The sequence below is a fragment of the Perissodus microlepis genome, chromosome 22 (genome assembly GCF_051167445.1).
Source record: "Perissodus microlepis isolate ML-2025 ecotype Zambia chromosome 22, ASM5116744v1, whole genome shotgun sequence".
Classification (NCBI taxonomy): Eukaryota; Metazoa; Chordata; class Actinopteri; order Cichliformes; family Cichlidae; genus Perissodus; species Perissodus microlepis.
In genome coordinates, this window is record NC_140481.1 from 26,773,076 (window position 1) to 26,788,146 (window position 15,071).

General features: G+C 41.2%; 2 protein-coding genes across 2 annotated transcripts; both read left to right on the top strand.

Moving 5' to 3' along the window:
- The first annotated feature begins 59 nt into the window (after window positions 1-59).
- Window positions 60-7,289, top strand: srsf10b (serine and arginine rich splicing factor 10b). The gene is made up of 6 exons (XM_084918451.1): window positions 60-233; window positions 2,548-2,652; window positions 3,577-3,680; window positions 4,742-4,913; window positions 4,996-5,049; window positions 6,164-7,289. Exons 1-6 carry the CDS (start codon window positions 169-171, stop codon window positions 6,384-6,386), a joined length of 723 nt encoding a protein of 240 aa, XP_084774577.1. The 5' UTR covers window positions 60-168; the 3' UTR covers window positions 6,387-7,289.
- A 2,199-nt stretch (window positions 7,290-9,488) lies between these two features.
- gja9b (gap junction protein alpha 9b) lies at window positions 9,489-14,986 on the top strand. The gene is made up of 2 exons (XM_084918448.1): window positions 9,489-9,704; window positions 11,735-14,986. The coding sequence occupies exon 2, from the start codon at window positions 11,752-11,754 to the stop codon at window positions 13,255-13,257; it is 1,506 nt and encodes a 501-aa protein (XP_084774574.1). The 5' UTR covers window positions 9,489-9,704; window positions 11,735-11,751; the 3' UTR covers window positions 13,258-14,986.
- Window positions 14,987-15,071: the final 85 nt, after the last annotated feature.

Below are 15,071 nucleotides of genomic sequence, written 5' to 3' on the forward strand. Positions count from 1 at the left end.
TGATTGTAGAGGGCGCTGTGGGGATTTTTAAGTGCACGCTTTCATGTGAACGAAGAAGAAGCAGGAAGGCGCCTTCTGAGTGCGCATGCGTTGCTAATTTTTTCCCCTTCGCAGCCTTTCGTTTTCCCTCTAAAAGAAAACATCCTTCTGCTACGTGAGTGTAACTTTATGGCCAGATACATGAGGCCTCCAAATACGTCTTTGTTTGTCAGGAACATCTCTGATGAGTCCAGGTGAGTCCTCGTAAAGAAGCCGCTACTCGTCTACGAGTTAACTCGTGTTAATTGTAGCTAGTTAAGTTAGCCTGGTAGGCAAGGTAGGCCTCAACGTGCAAACTGAAAGGGTAACGCTGACCGGGAGCAGCGCCGCATTTCAAATCTACGTTACATTATTTTGGCCATATATGTCTTTGTTGTGGTTTTATAAACATTATTAACGTCTGTGTTGCTCTTTAGACGCGAACTTTTTCATGTTTACAGTAAAGCTATCAAAGCTAACTGGCTAACGAAAGCTCGTAAACAGCTCCGTGAAACTTTGAAAGATTTTAAAGGAGGCAAGAAATCCTACAATGTGGATTTAATATGAAGGGGAAAAAATGAATGGCCTCGGCTAACGTTAACCTGATGTTTGTTGGCCGTTATCAATTTTAAACAAGCGTGGTTAATTGATTAGTTACAATCTGAGAGGTCGGTTTGCTGATTTAAGTTTGTATATTTAAATGTGATTAGCACAGAAATTCTCATTTAAACTGCCAAAATACTGACCTCAGAATACACGATCGCAAATGAAAGCTAGTTATAATGTTGTATTAAATTAATGTTGTGAATTAATCTGTACCTGTAATGGTTTCGCATGTATTTCTTATTATCATATTTCATTGTTGTTGTTATATCTAGGTTTAGTCTCAGTGTTAATCTAATCTGACCACATAGGGTTGGTTTAAAAAATACTAAACTTGCTAGATGTGTTAATAACTTTTAAATAGTTAAAGTTTTGCACTAGTATTTAAAAGCAGAGTGAAATGGGTAAATCGATAAAAAATCATCAACATTTTGTTCTCAATCATCTTAGAATTGCCTAAAAAATGTATGGTCCAAAGTTTGGGCATATGCAATGATTGCTGTGATGTTTTAACTCATATATTGAAAATTAAAGGTCAGTCCAACCACTTTTTAAACACATTGCAATCTGAGGCAATATTTAAACACGAACATCTCCAAAACTATTAACAACACAAACCAAAAAAAGTATCACTGACCTCTTTCACAACTGATTAACTCTGTTTGACATGGATGTTGAAGCTGATTTTAATCTCACTGACACTGTGACCTGAACTTAATTTCCTTAATTTCTTCAATTTTACATTTGCATCTGTGGACGGCCTTGTAACTGTTTATAATGTGTCAGTGCTACACCAGTGACATTAACATGAATTGCATGTTAATATTAAAAAGTGTGGATATTTTAAAGGGATAGTTCACCTGAAGAGTGTGGCAAACTGTGAGGAGCTTTTTTGCCCCTATTTTCTAAAAATTTCCCAGATTATTTTACTAAAGATTTTTTTTTATTTGTTTAAATGCAGAAAAAAACAATGGACTACTAGGCAATGAAACTTCTAAAAATTACAATACCCATGAGCCTTGGTGGCTTTTGCCTTGGAGAAAAGACCAGTTGACTAAAAATGCTTTACATACAAGGACAAAATCTTATCTGGACACAAAATAAAAGATTGTTTCTTAACCAAATTAACGTTTTTAAGCTTTATGTGCACAAGTTGAGTGTTTTTCATTTTTGCAATGACTGTGCACATATATAGGCCACAAGAAGAGAAAACCAGTTTCCTGTTAATTGAGGTCACTTGATAAAACAGAGGGTATTTTATACTTGAGTAAATTACATCCACAACATGATTCAAATGCTTTATATTTTAATGACAGTTTTGGTATATTTTTCTTTCTTTGAAGGTGAGAAGCTCTCTGAGTGACATTAAAAGCATTTGTATGAAGGGAAAACCCTGAAGTTGTATTTGATATAAGATCAGGAAGTCTTATATTCAAAGGGGATGGATGGAAAATGGGCTGATTATGTGACCACAACTGAATCATGAGCAAAAAATACAGGCTGTTGATTTCACTGCTCTCTAATATCGAACTTAATGTACTGTGGGGCAGGTTAGTTACCATCAGCTGGGTTAACGTGAGGCACCTTCGTAATACGGAAGTTACCCAAATCCTGCTTTGTCATCCAGGCCTCTTGTTTCTTGGTTGATTAATAAATAAATAAATAAATAAATTTAAAAAATGCCTAAAAGAGCTCCTCAGTGTTTGCCACCTGCTCTGTTTAAAAACAGCCCTGCTGGGATACAAATTGTCTTTGAGCTCTTTTAACAGGTGGATCACCCTCCAGGTAAGAGGAAACAAAATGTACTCTGAGGTGAACTGTCCCTTCATTCAACAGCTGCTCTTCCAGCTGTTGCCACTGGTTAATGATGTAGGTAGAGATGCCCGTGATGGTCAGTTGAGTTATACTTGTATTTACGGTGTTCAGGCCTGAGGATTTGCGGCGTGAGTTTGGCCGCTATGGGCCGATAGTAGATGTCTACATCCCACTTGACTTCTATACACGTCAGCCAAGAGGATTTGCATACATTCAATATCCTTTCCCAATGACTTTTAACTGTGTATGCTGCTGCTAACAAATTATTTAAATTTCCTTTCGGCAGAGAAGATTTTTATTAATTTATTTTTTGTGATGCATTTTCTTTTTGCACATAATCTGATTGAATATCTAACACGCATATTTCTCTGTTATTGCTTCAGAAAATGTAAACGCGTCCAGTTGTGGAAACCGGCCACAAAGAGTTACAAAGACCCATATAGAGTAGCTGTAAAGACACACAGACCTGCAGGATCAGAGGGAGGGAAAAGGTTGAAAAGAGAAAGTAAAGCATGAAGAGGAAAAAGGGAACGGAGACAAAGCTTGGATTTGGATATGGCGGCAAAGAATGGGGAAAAGAAAAAGAGGTTTAAGAGGAGAAAGCAAGCAGGAAACCCCCGAGTCTCTGTGGGAGTCGGTTAAAGAGTGTAAAGATCAAGATGAAGTTCAAAGTCAAGCATGGGCAAAGGTAACAAGTCTGAATTATTTTGTATCCTCCCATCCACAAATTTGACATGACACCAAAATCAGCTTTCCCTGTGACACTGATGAAACGATTTAATCCAGTCTTATTGTGTTTGATTTTTATTTTTTTATATATAGTCACTGTCCTGATCCCTCAGACAGTTAGATGATGTGTTTGAAAAGAGCTTGCTTCATCTTTTATCCCTTAAAAAAAAAAAAGCAGTCAGCTGAGCGTTTTTGTGTTGTTTTCTCACCTGTCTTACAGTAATGTAAACGGTGTCTTTTTATAAATGTTTTTACATGGGCCTCACAAATTTAACTAAAGTAAAAGTTTATGAAGTGCATGGTTCTTTTTCTTGAGAAGCCTTTTATTTGTTTAGGAGAAAAAAAACATGTCTTTAAATTTGTGAGGCCTTAAAAAAAGAGAAAGAAACAGAAACCTTAACCACTCAGCATATTTGAGGACGTGCGTGATGCCGAAGATGCTCTTCACAGCCTGGACAGAAAGTGGGTCTGTGGTCGGCAGATTGAAATCCAGTTTGCACAGGGCGACAGGAAGAGTAAGTGTCTGGTTTTTGTGTCTGAATTAGATTCAAACACTTTGAAATATTTTTGCTGTTGGTTTAAATATTAATCTGTGACTTCCAATGATAGAAAAATGTGTGACCAGCTCGGTTTCATCTTTTTAAAAGGAACCCTGATTATTTATTATTTATTAATATTTAGGTGGTGGTCTCCTCCCCATGAAACATGCCGTTTAAAATTAGATCCATTTCCAACAACATGCCGGTACTCTGTTTTCAACATCTGCAGACACTGAATTTATCTGATACCAGTTTAGTATTAGGAAGCTTTCCTCAGTGTGAAGAAGAACTGGAAATGATCCTTTTATTTATAAGGAGACATCAGAATCGACTCTAACATTGTCCTGTTAACTTTTCAAAATATAGAAAACAAGCAGATTTACTGAGTAAATTGGTGAGAATGCATAAGTGTTATTCATGCAATTTATCTGCACTGGTCTCATTTCAGCTCAGTTACGCTGCTTTGGTTGTTGCATGAGCCAACGGTTACATCAGCACACTGGCTTAAGCTGCTGAGGTGTGCTGCAGTCTCATCTGGAATGATAAACGTCGCCACTCAGGCAAAAACAAATAACCTGCATCAGTTCTGTGGCTCCACACATTTATTTAACATGCAAAAGATTCAGGGTTTGGTGCCAGGAGGAGACAGAAATCCATTTGTGGTTGCATCAGGACAAACGGTATAAAAATCTGCTGAATTAAATATGTGGAGCTACCCACTGTGGCGAGTCAGTGTAGTAAAAGCTTCCCAATGAGCCTTACACTAGTACACTCTTGTTCAAGCTGTTAGGCATCATTACCCAGACTGCATTGTGACATAAACAACAGTCACGAACTGAGACTGAAAGGATCCCCCCCCCCCCCCCCCCCCCCAAACTTTTTAACAACCAAGAAATCTGCAGTATGTGTCGTCATAGTCAGGGTTCCTTTTAAATCACGTTTTCAGATTTGTTAAGTGTTTAAAATTAAGCATCAACCATCATGGTTTGAATTGTTTTCTGCTTTAACCACTTCTTCCTCCTCCTCTTTTTCACCAGCACCAAATCAGATGAAATCAAAGGAGCGGCGTTCCCCAGGAAGATCCTCCCGGTATGACGACTACGATCGAGACAGCCGGCGCCGGCGGTCACGCAGCCGCAGTTACGAAAGATACAGGTCGCGCAGCCCGTCTTACGATCGCCGCCGCAGACGTTCGGAGAGTCCTCGAGAGTGAGTTAATCTCTCAGAAGAGAGTCGGTCAGTCCCAGGTGTTCTTTGTGAGAAGGAAAATAACGTTTTCATTTTTCCTTAGGTCTCGTGGACGGGTGTATGGAAGAGGAAGAAGCAGGAGCCGCGAGGATGACAGGTACAACTTCTCTTCTAGACTAAGACCACATTTACACAGATGTAGCCTGTCTGTTGTTTTGCTTCCTAAAATCCATCTTTGTAATGTGCTACTGCAACCAGAAGGTGGAAGTAATGTAGATTTTCTTTGCCAACAACCATTAAATGACAAATAGGATAACGTGCGACTAAATGCCCTGGAATACCCACGTCACAATACAATACAACACTTGTGTCCTCAGTTCAGCTGCAGCGGTACAACACACCAGGTCGGAAAAATCGAGAGGTGCAGAAACAGCAGCTTGTTAATTTGACGTCAGCTTTGTCATACAGCGGCAAAGGCGACTCCAGATGGTAGAAGGACTCGAATGAAATAAATGAAATGAGTTCAATGAAGAAAGTGTTTCTCTGCAGTTGACAGCTGCTCATTTCCATAAAAGCAGTTAACACGAGTCCTTTATTTACTTATTTTTTTCATCGACTGCCATTTGTTTTAGTCTTCATTCTGCAGCTGTCTCTGTCGTGTGCAGATGAACTGAAAGATGCAGGTTGGGTGTAAAGCAAGGTGTGACGCGTTTATTTATTTATTTTAGGGGCAGTTAAAATACAGAAGGAACCAGGTGGTCCAGCCATCGTGGCTCTATGTTGTGTGTGTCAGCATCAAGTTGTTGGACAGTGTCAGTCTTAAACCATTTGGCGCACACAGCAGCACAGCTGGGTGAAAACTGATAGCTTCATGAACTGGTTTTTAAGCTCTTTTGTACTGATGTGGTGATATTATTGAACCCTACAGTCTTTTCCTCCTTTACATATATTACTGTTCATGTTATCCATGTTCTACCAGTTATTGTTAGATGTAATATGCGTCATTTCATCTGTAACGGTGCCCACAAGTTAGAAATTCATGGGATATCATCAGATTTGACTCCTGGGGAGTAACCCTAATGATCCTTATGCTCTGAGGAGGAAATTCCACATTTAACACTCATCAGTTTTCTGTTTTAATGAGAGAAGAGGCGGAAAAAATAAGGACCAGACAGTCAATCACGTCACCCCACAGCCAGTTGAAAGTAAAATCTGATCTGCACTGCATCTAAAAGTGTGACGTATCACTCTTTTACTTTGTGTGCCTTCAGATACAAGCAGAGACCCCGGAGAGTCTCCAGAGAGCGATCCCGCTCCAGATCCGCATCTCCACGAGAGAACGTCAAACCGCCGTCCACGTCCCGCTACGTTGAGGAAGAAGTCCGACAGACGCATTCCCCGTCCCGCTCCAGGTCCCGGTCTGCGTCGAGATCACACTCTCGCTCACGTTCTCGGTCCCGGTCCTGGGCCGGGCGCAAGACAGGAGGACGCTAAAGCAGAACCCACTCCCCACCCCGTTCCCCCGGTTCTGTCAGACAGAGCAGAGCTGGTCGTTTTGTTAAGTAAAGGTGTTTGTTTGCCATGAATGTAACGTCCATTTGTAGAAAGCTCGTTTTCGCTATTCCATTTTAAGAACAGCGCTGCAGCTCCTCGGCTTGGTTTTATAAAGTTGTTCGGTGATATTTCTCTTTAGGAGCAAGATTCAGCGGTTTCTGCGCTCAGCCTGACGGAAAGAATATCCAGTCTTTTTTATATATATACAACCAGTTACTGATGATTTTTGTTTTCTAAACCCTATGCACCCACTTTTGCTAAACAATCCCTGACATTCAGTATTCTAAGGAAGTATTGAGTCTGTTGGTGAACCAAATGCATCTTTGTGTGTTTTATAACTAATCATGTACTAGGTACTTTACTGTCAGCCAGTTTCACCGCTGTTTTTTAAATTTACATTTGTTTGACAGTGATAAACCATCACCATGAGATAAATGTATTCAAGATTTTTTAAAGATGTGTTTTATGGAAGAAACCGAGAACTTCTTGAAAGAAAAGGCATTAAAGCTGATGGTGTGCGTCTGCAGTTTAGTCAAGTACATGAGCACGGATGCTAAAACGCACAGAGGTGATGCTGTGGTCCCTAAAGTGTTAAAGACGTCAACAACAAGCTGACCTATACGGTCATTTGTTTTTTCTTTGTGGTGTTTTCTGTAAGAGTTAAACTTTTTTTTCTGTTTTTTCCCCCAAGTTATTGTTTCTTTGAGGAGAAGCAGGTTTACTTGACGGTGTTTTTCAGAACAACTCGTGTCGCTGCATGTTTTATTCTTATCTTCTATCTTTAGTAGGGAAAAAAAAACAGTTATTTTGATTAATAAATGGTTAACTTTCGGTTAAAGAAAACATTGCGTGGCTTGTTTTTGTACTTGCTTGACCAAAGTTCATTATTGAACACAATTCAGAGTTTTCTCCTCCACCTCGGTGTCCTGTGGATCCCCAGTGTCTGCCTGGAAAACGGAGCAGGACAGTCAGTGAGCACGGCCCCGTCCATCGATTTCCTTTTAATGGAACAACTGAAATTAGATTCTCAGCAAAGAGGCAGCCATGGATGAAATCGGACGTGTCTCATTGATCGCCGTACTGGAAAAATGCATCAGTCAGACGAATAAAGCTGCAGATGGTGGAAGTCCTTATCAACCATGCAGTCACCAGTATGAGCATAATCACAAAAACAAGAGGCTGCACCACGATGATGCTGTAATCAGACGGGTTTCTGGGTTTCTCTCAGTCCCTGCCACTCCTGGTCAGTTTAATCCAGCTGTACTCCACCCTGTAAAGATTGTAGTGTCACATCTATGATGCCAGTTATCCATAAACCCCCTAAAACTCCTGTTTGGACTTTTTGTACCTGCCACCTTCTAAAAAAACACAAAATGTACAGAGATGAGCTGTAACGGCTGAAGATCGAGCTTCATTTATTGTTTCTACTGCTTTTCTATCTGAGCAGAACTGAACAGCTACATCACCAGTATCATTTAAGGTGAACTATGAGGGAGGTTCAATACTCAAGATCAGGTTTATTTTCAGTATAAGGCTGAAGATTTGGTAAACAGACTGATTCCTATAACGCATTTCTATTTGAATACTTTAAACATGTCTCAATCACACAAGCACTTTCTGTATGTTTACACTCCAGTGAACAGGTTGGGGGCATAAACACATACTCAGGGTTCAGTATCTTGCCCAAGGATACTTTGACATGCAGACTAGAGCAGCTGGGTTCAAACCACCAGCCTTCCGATTCAAAGATGACCTGAGCCACAGCCATCTATGTTTAATAATTAATGTGTTAAGAAATTAGTTGTGAGGCGGGGCTCCTGGAAGAGCTTAAAAAGTTCTGTGTGAATGTAGGGGAAAATATTCCAGCCTGCAGGGTTGGAACCGTAGATGATCATTACCAGGACATGACCCCAGGCTCACATTGTTGTGATTTACACCACCACCAACCTGCCTATTCAGTGCACTGTTTCACTGGTTAAATATAACAGTCTGATGTTTGAACACCCTTATTTTTATAAGAATTATTTGCTTGCTGTAGCAGAAATAGGAAACAAAGATAAAACAGAAACACTGGTAGTACATTTTACTGTACATAAATCAAATAAATCTTTTTTTTCTGGTTAATTGATAGATAAGCACAATAGACAGTTTATGATTGGCAGGTTGACAGATGAGGTCAGACAGGAGTCTGTTCGCAGATGACGTTGTGATCTTCAGAGGTGTTAGAGAACCTGGAGAGTTGGAGGTATGAGCAGTCAGTAGAAGCAAGACATGTTGTGAGGAGGAGGAGAAGATTCATGAGTGTAGTGGAGGAGGGTTAGAGTGACAGAGGACGATACTAGGGACAGGGTGAGAGGGAGGCAGGGACTGTGGGGTCCCATAAAGGGAGCAGATGAAATCCATTATGCAAGAAAAACGCTGCAAATGACAAAGTTCCTTCATGGAGGAAAACAAAATGAATAGATATGCATCTATGAAGGTGCATTAAGAAAAAAAATAGGATTTTTCTTTGAATTCCTCATTAATTTGTGCAATTTTAAAAACATATTCTGGTAAATAGTCAAACAAATATTCATTAAAACAATTAGCCTGAAAAAACAAACATAGAGGCCCATGTAGTAAAGCTCTCTATTGTCTATTGTGACATCTGTTGTTGGAAGAAAGTAGAATTGAGGTTCTGTAAAATTAATATCTCTAGTTTTGGGAGTACCGGTCTTCAATTCGTTTGTTTGTTTGTTTGTTTTGTCCTCGGGTAAGATCCAAAAATATCCTACTGTTTAGAAAATGAGAGCGCCGTCTCAGAACCCATATTCCCACCAAGGCCCAGCCCAGTGCACCCAGTTCTGTGCTGCTTTCATCTAAATTTAGAGGATCAAACCCGTCCAGGATCCTCTGGGTTCAACCAGAAATAGGCGACAGACAACCAAATATTTTGGAGCACATTTCACCCCTGATGACTCGCAGGAACTGGCAGGTCGTCCATTCATACTGCTGCGAGGTAAATGGCAGCAGACCATTGCCACGGAATTGATTGATGGTGTTTCACACCCTATAAGTCGAGAAGAGTTAGTGCCAGCTCGCCTCATTTGTTTTTGCCCAGTTCGTGACCAACAGCAGGGAGTTAAATGTCTACCAGTGGGAAGATTTTACCTTTGATAAGAGATGAAAAAAAAAGGAAAAATGCTTTCATAGGTCAGAAATCGGCAGCGTTACATCAAAAAGGTCTTTATGGTTACATTTTCATATGGAAGATAAAAGGTGAGTTAATGCTAAGTTATTGATTTGTATTTAAAATGATCGGTTGTGTTTGGTTTTACTCATTTATCTGGAAGTTTTTATAATGATGACACAAAATAGTGGTGAATAGAGTCCTGTCTCAAATGGTGTCTGCTGGGCTGTGGTTTAGTTGTAACTCAGTAAGCTGGGGCTTTTATTCTGAAGGAATGATGATTACATTTAAAAGCATCAGCAGTGAAATGTAACCTAACAGTGTTGTATTTTTTCTTGAATCAGACTATAAAATAATTACTGATGTATCAGCATGTAAGAAGCATTTTAAAGCCATTTTTCTTATGTTTCAGCTCATTTTGAAAACTAATTTTGCCGTGTAAATTTTTAATATTTAAAAAATAAGCAATTGAAGCTCTTCTCTGGGATTAGGTTATGCTCAGCTATTACCTGGTATATGCTTCTTTGCATCCTTTTTTTTTTTTTTTTTAAAAAACTTGTTCGCTAATTAACAACTACACAAATGTAAATACATCACACATTAAAAAGATGATAAGTGAAATTTTTCTAACCTTAAAGAATCGATTTATATTGAAACAACTTTTAAAGTGACTTATTTTCATGCTCAAAATGAAAAGCAGCAGACAAATGTTCAGGTTCACACTGAAATAAGCATCTAACTGATGTGAATGAATTTTATACCTTCTAAATTACACTGTGCTGTTCTGTTCCTTTGATATAATATAAAATATCAATAAACCATTTTAAAGATAGTGTTAGTCAGTAGTCTTCGTCTCTATCCATAAAAACATGCAAAACCTTTAAATACACCCGCGTTCCCCTTCACAGTTTTCTCCTTTTGTTCTATGAAAATCCTGTTCTAACCACTGGCACATGTGCATCTGTGATTTCACCACACGTGAAAAGCAAACATCAGCTTCTGTTTCCAATGGGCTACATGGACTTGTACTTTTCAGGATTGTAACGCTGCATCCTGTTGCAATGTGAGGGCAATCTTCAAACTTGTTAACGGATTAGCTGTAGCTCAGGAGGTAAAGCAGGTCACCTACTGATCGGAGGGTTAGTGGTTCGATTAGTTAGTAGTAGTCCCTGGCTCCTCCAATCTGCATGTCAAGTATCCTTTGGCAAGATACTAACCCCAAATTGCTCTCTGATGCATCCGTCGGAGTGTGAATGTGTGTGAATGTAGTTATAAAGCACTCGGTTTAGAGGGAGTGCTTGTGAGAATGGGTGAATGTGGCATGTTGTATCCATCAATCCATCCATTTACCATTGGTTCTTATACAGCGCTTTTCTACTGTGCCTGAGTACCAGAGCTTTATACAACATGCCCTTCACTCATTCATTCATTCAGCTATTAATCCAAGCATGTTCGCACACATACAGACTCTGATATTTACTTGGGGTTCAGTATCTTGCCGAAGGATATTTGACCTCCATCTACCTCCTAAGCTGCAGCCGCCCCATATGTGGTGTGTGTCTCGTTTTAACTGTGGCTTACTACCCACCTTAAATGACAAGGAGCCAGACTTATTGTAAAGACTTTTTGGTTTTGGGCAGTAATTCTCCAGACTTTCCGAAGAGCTTTCAAAGTTTGTCTTTGTCACTTATCAACAGAGAGCTACAACAGTGAAGGTCTACTGGCATCTGTAAAATACGGTGGGGGCTGTCAATGCATGGGGCTTAATTTCAGCTGATGTTGTTAAGGATCTGCTGAAAAGTACCTTCACATTTTGATCTATCATGCAACACCATCTGGGATGAATCTGATTGGCTTCATTTTTTGTTTCACTGCCAATGCAGTAAAAGCATCCCTAGACAGTGGAACATTACTGAAGCAGTGTGGGATCATGTTTATGGAGTACATAAAAAAAAGCAGCCAAGGTCCAAAGAAGAGCTTTGAATGTCCTTTAGGAAGGTTGAAAGGTTCTCATTCTGACAGAGAGAAGGTGAGATCACAGGTGCACAGTGCAAGTGGTTAGAAGAAACACTGAACTCCTAGTATATAAATGAGTTTCTCTCTCTTTTTTTTGTTACAGAGCTGCTAAAGTAGAAAATGGGAGACTGGAACTTCCTTGGTGGGATCTTGGAGGAGGTGCATATCCACTCCACCATGGTTGGCAAGATCTGGCTGACCATCCTGTTCATATTCCGAATGCTGGTCCTGGGCGTCGCCGCAGAAGACGTTTGGAATGACGAGCAGTCCGACTTCATCTGCAACACCGAGCAGCCGGGGTGCCGGAATGTATGCTATGACCAGGCCTTCCCTATTTCCCTCATCCGCTACTGGGTGCTCCAGGTGATATTTGTGTCCTCGCCCTCCCTGGTGTACATGGGTCATGCCATCTACCAGCTGCGCGCTCTGGAGAAGGAACGCCACTGCAAGAAAGTGGCTCTCCGGCGGGAGCTGGAGGCGGTGGATGCAGAGCTGACAGAGGTGAAGAAGCGGATTGAAAAGGAGATGAGGCAGCTGGAGCAGGGGAAGCTCAACAAAGCACCACTGAGGGGCTCTCTGCTGTGCACCTACGTGGCCCACATTGTTACGCGCTCAGTGGTGGAGGTCAGCTTTATGACGGTTCAATACATCCTGTATGGAAACCGCCTGAGCACCATTTACAAGTGCGAGAGGGAGCCGTGTCCTAACGTGGTGGACTGCTTCGTCTCGAGACCAACAGAGAAAACTGTTTTCATGATGTTCATGCAAGCTATCGCCTGCATCTCTCTCTTCCTCAGTCTGCTGGAGATCATGCACCTGGGCTTCAAGAGGATTAAGAAGGGCATTCTGGACTACTACCCACACCTGAAGGATGACCTGGACGATTATTATGTCAGCAAGTCGAAAAAGGACTCAGTGATGCATCAGGTTTGCATGGGAACGACTGTGGGACGCAAGAGTACGATCCCCACAGCACCAAGCGGGTACACATTACTGCTGGAGAAACAGGGCAACGGACCCAACTACCCTCTCCTCAACGCCTCCTCTGCCTTCGTCCCAATTCAAGGGGACCCTGGTGGAAAGCCGGACAGTCAAAAGGAGGGCAAGGAAGGAGTCCTGAGTCCCACGGAGCACAACAACAACTCCAACAATACCAGCAGTGAGACGCGGTCCCCTCCTTCAGACAAACAGGAGGAACGAGAAGATCAATCCCCACCACATAACGAGGACCTGGAGCGTGCAAGATCTGAGTACCCCACCCTGCCTGTTTCAGATGCCTCCTCCAGCACAGCGCTGTCAGGCTTCACGAGGAAGACACGAAGGATCACCCCACCGTGGAACTGCTCCACAGTCGTGGAGGGAAATGGCTCAGACAGCGGAGACTCCTACAACAGGAACAACAGCATGAAGCTACGAAGCGGCGGCGGCCCCAGAGCAAGGATCCTCTCCAAGTCAGACATTAAGAGACCGAGCAGACCCCAGAGCCCGGACTCTGCGGGGGAGCTGAGCTCTATATCTCGACACAGCCGGGAGAGCAATAGTCCCGCCACCTCCCCACCAAACCGGCGAGTGTCAGCTGCCAGCAGCGCTAGCAGCAGACGAGCCCCGACTGATTTACAGATATGAGGACTGCTTAGAAGTCCTCATATCTGTGATATGAATGAGCTTCAACCCTCAAACAATCAAGCTATGTTAGCAACTGACATGACTGAGTGGGGCCTCGTGATGTTTCATGATAAGTCATGATAAGTTATTCTGAAATGTTTTAATGGTCAAATGAAGGATCACACACGCTGAACTGTTTAACTGAAACATGCACCGAGCACTGAATTATTGCTAAACTCCATGAATTCTGTTAGCTATCACAGATAAGAATGGGTCCTTGTCTCAGAAACCAACTTAAGTGGTGCACTGTGCGCTAAACACATCTGCTCAAATGCTTTATTAACCTTTCATTTTTTCATATTTACAATTAAAATAAAGGCTTGCAGGTAATTCACAGACAGTATAAAAGATGGGCAGGGAACTGTAGCATCCTCAGTGGCTAACAAGCTGTCAAGTGGTAAGCCAATGAGCATTTCCTGGATAATCCTTCTTCCTTAGAATATCCATTTATTCATTTACTTCCTGTTTTTTTGACTTAATGTTTTAATAATATGACCCAAACGGAGTGACTTAACCCATAAACTATTTGAGAAAGTGTTTGCAGAGCTCAGGGCAGAGGGCTGCTTCCCCATTGACTTCTTTGAGACCCAGGTTGTTTTTGAAATCACAGGAATCACAGCCTAGTGGACATTAGTAAGAATGCAGGTTTAAAGCGTTTCTGCATTGGCTTCACTTTTCAGACCTCGAACCTGCGTCTATGTTTTATACTGTCTGAGAGTTCATAGCAAGTGTTGTTTTCTCTCTTTTGACCTCGACTTAAATAACAGTACTGACTAGGATCATTTACCTCATTAACATAATAATGCCTTTTATAGATTTCTTTCTTTTCTTTTGACAAGGGGGGATTTTAGTTTGCCTTTTAACTTGTCAGGGGTGAGACTGAGCAGGCCCACTGGCTGGTGGAGACTGATTTTGCACCTCTGCATCATAATTATGATTTCAATCATTTTTATGCAACAAAGGAGTCAACTTGACTCATCTCTGTTTTCTTCGTTACTTTTGACATGAAATATCTTCAAGACTTTTCCAGCAGTAAATTTCACTTGCAGCAAAACATGACAGTGGTTAGAAAATAACATACATATAAGCCACAATGATGTTTCCATGACTGTTGCCACACAAGTGAGTAAATCTGTAGGATTTACAGAGAATGGTCTGAAAAACAGAAAATACCCAATGAGCAGCTGTTCTCTGGGTAATATGATTTGTTGACTGGGAGCAGCCTGACTTCCCTGAGATTAAATGACAACAGTAATTGAAATAACAAATCATTACAACAAAGAGCATCTCTGAACGCACCAAAGCTTGAAGCAAATGTGCTACAGCAGCAGAAGACTACATCGCGTGCCGCTCCTGTCCACGAAGAGCAGGAAACTGAAGGTACAGTTCACACTTACTCACCAAAATCAGACAACTGAATACGGGAACAAAATTGCCTGGTCTGATAAGTAAAAATTACTGCAATACCATTTGGATGGTAGGGTTAGAATTCGGTGTAGAAAAACAGAAAAGGATGGATCCAACATGCCTCAAGTCATGGTTCAGACTGGGAGTGGTGGTATAGATCAAAGTGTGATTTTCTTGCCACACTTTGGGCCTGTTATTAGCAAGTATATGTACCTAAGAAATAACCAGAGTGCACAAATGTTCTGGTAACTACTTCCTGCAGGATCCTTTGTAGCCAGACACTTCAGTCAGTCGCAGCGTCTGAATTCATCCATGATGAAGCTTTAATAACAAATGAAGAATTTCCATCAGCAAAATCAAGGACCTTC

Bases quoted from the DNA above. Each gene is read 5' to 3' on its own strand.
- srsf10b (XM_084918451.1), top strand. From the start codon at position 169: ATGGCCAGATACATGAGGCCTCCAAATACGTCTTTGTTTGTCAGGAAC. The intron at 3,681-4,741 runs GTAAGTGTCTGG...CTTTTTCACCAG, and splicing joins TGCACAGGGCGACAGGAAGA to CACCAAATCAGATGAAATCA. The intron at 4,914-4,995 runs GTGAGTTAATCT...ATTTTTCCTTAG, and splicing joins CGTTCGGAGAGTCCTCGAGA to GTCTCGTGGACGGGTGTATG.
- gja9b (XM_084918448.1), top strand. From the start codon at position 11,752: ATGGGAGACTGGAACTTCCTTGGTGGGATCTTGGAGGAGGTGCATATC.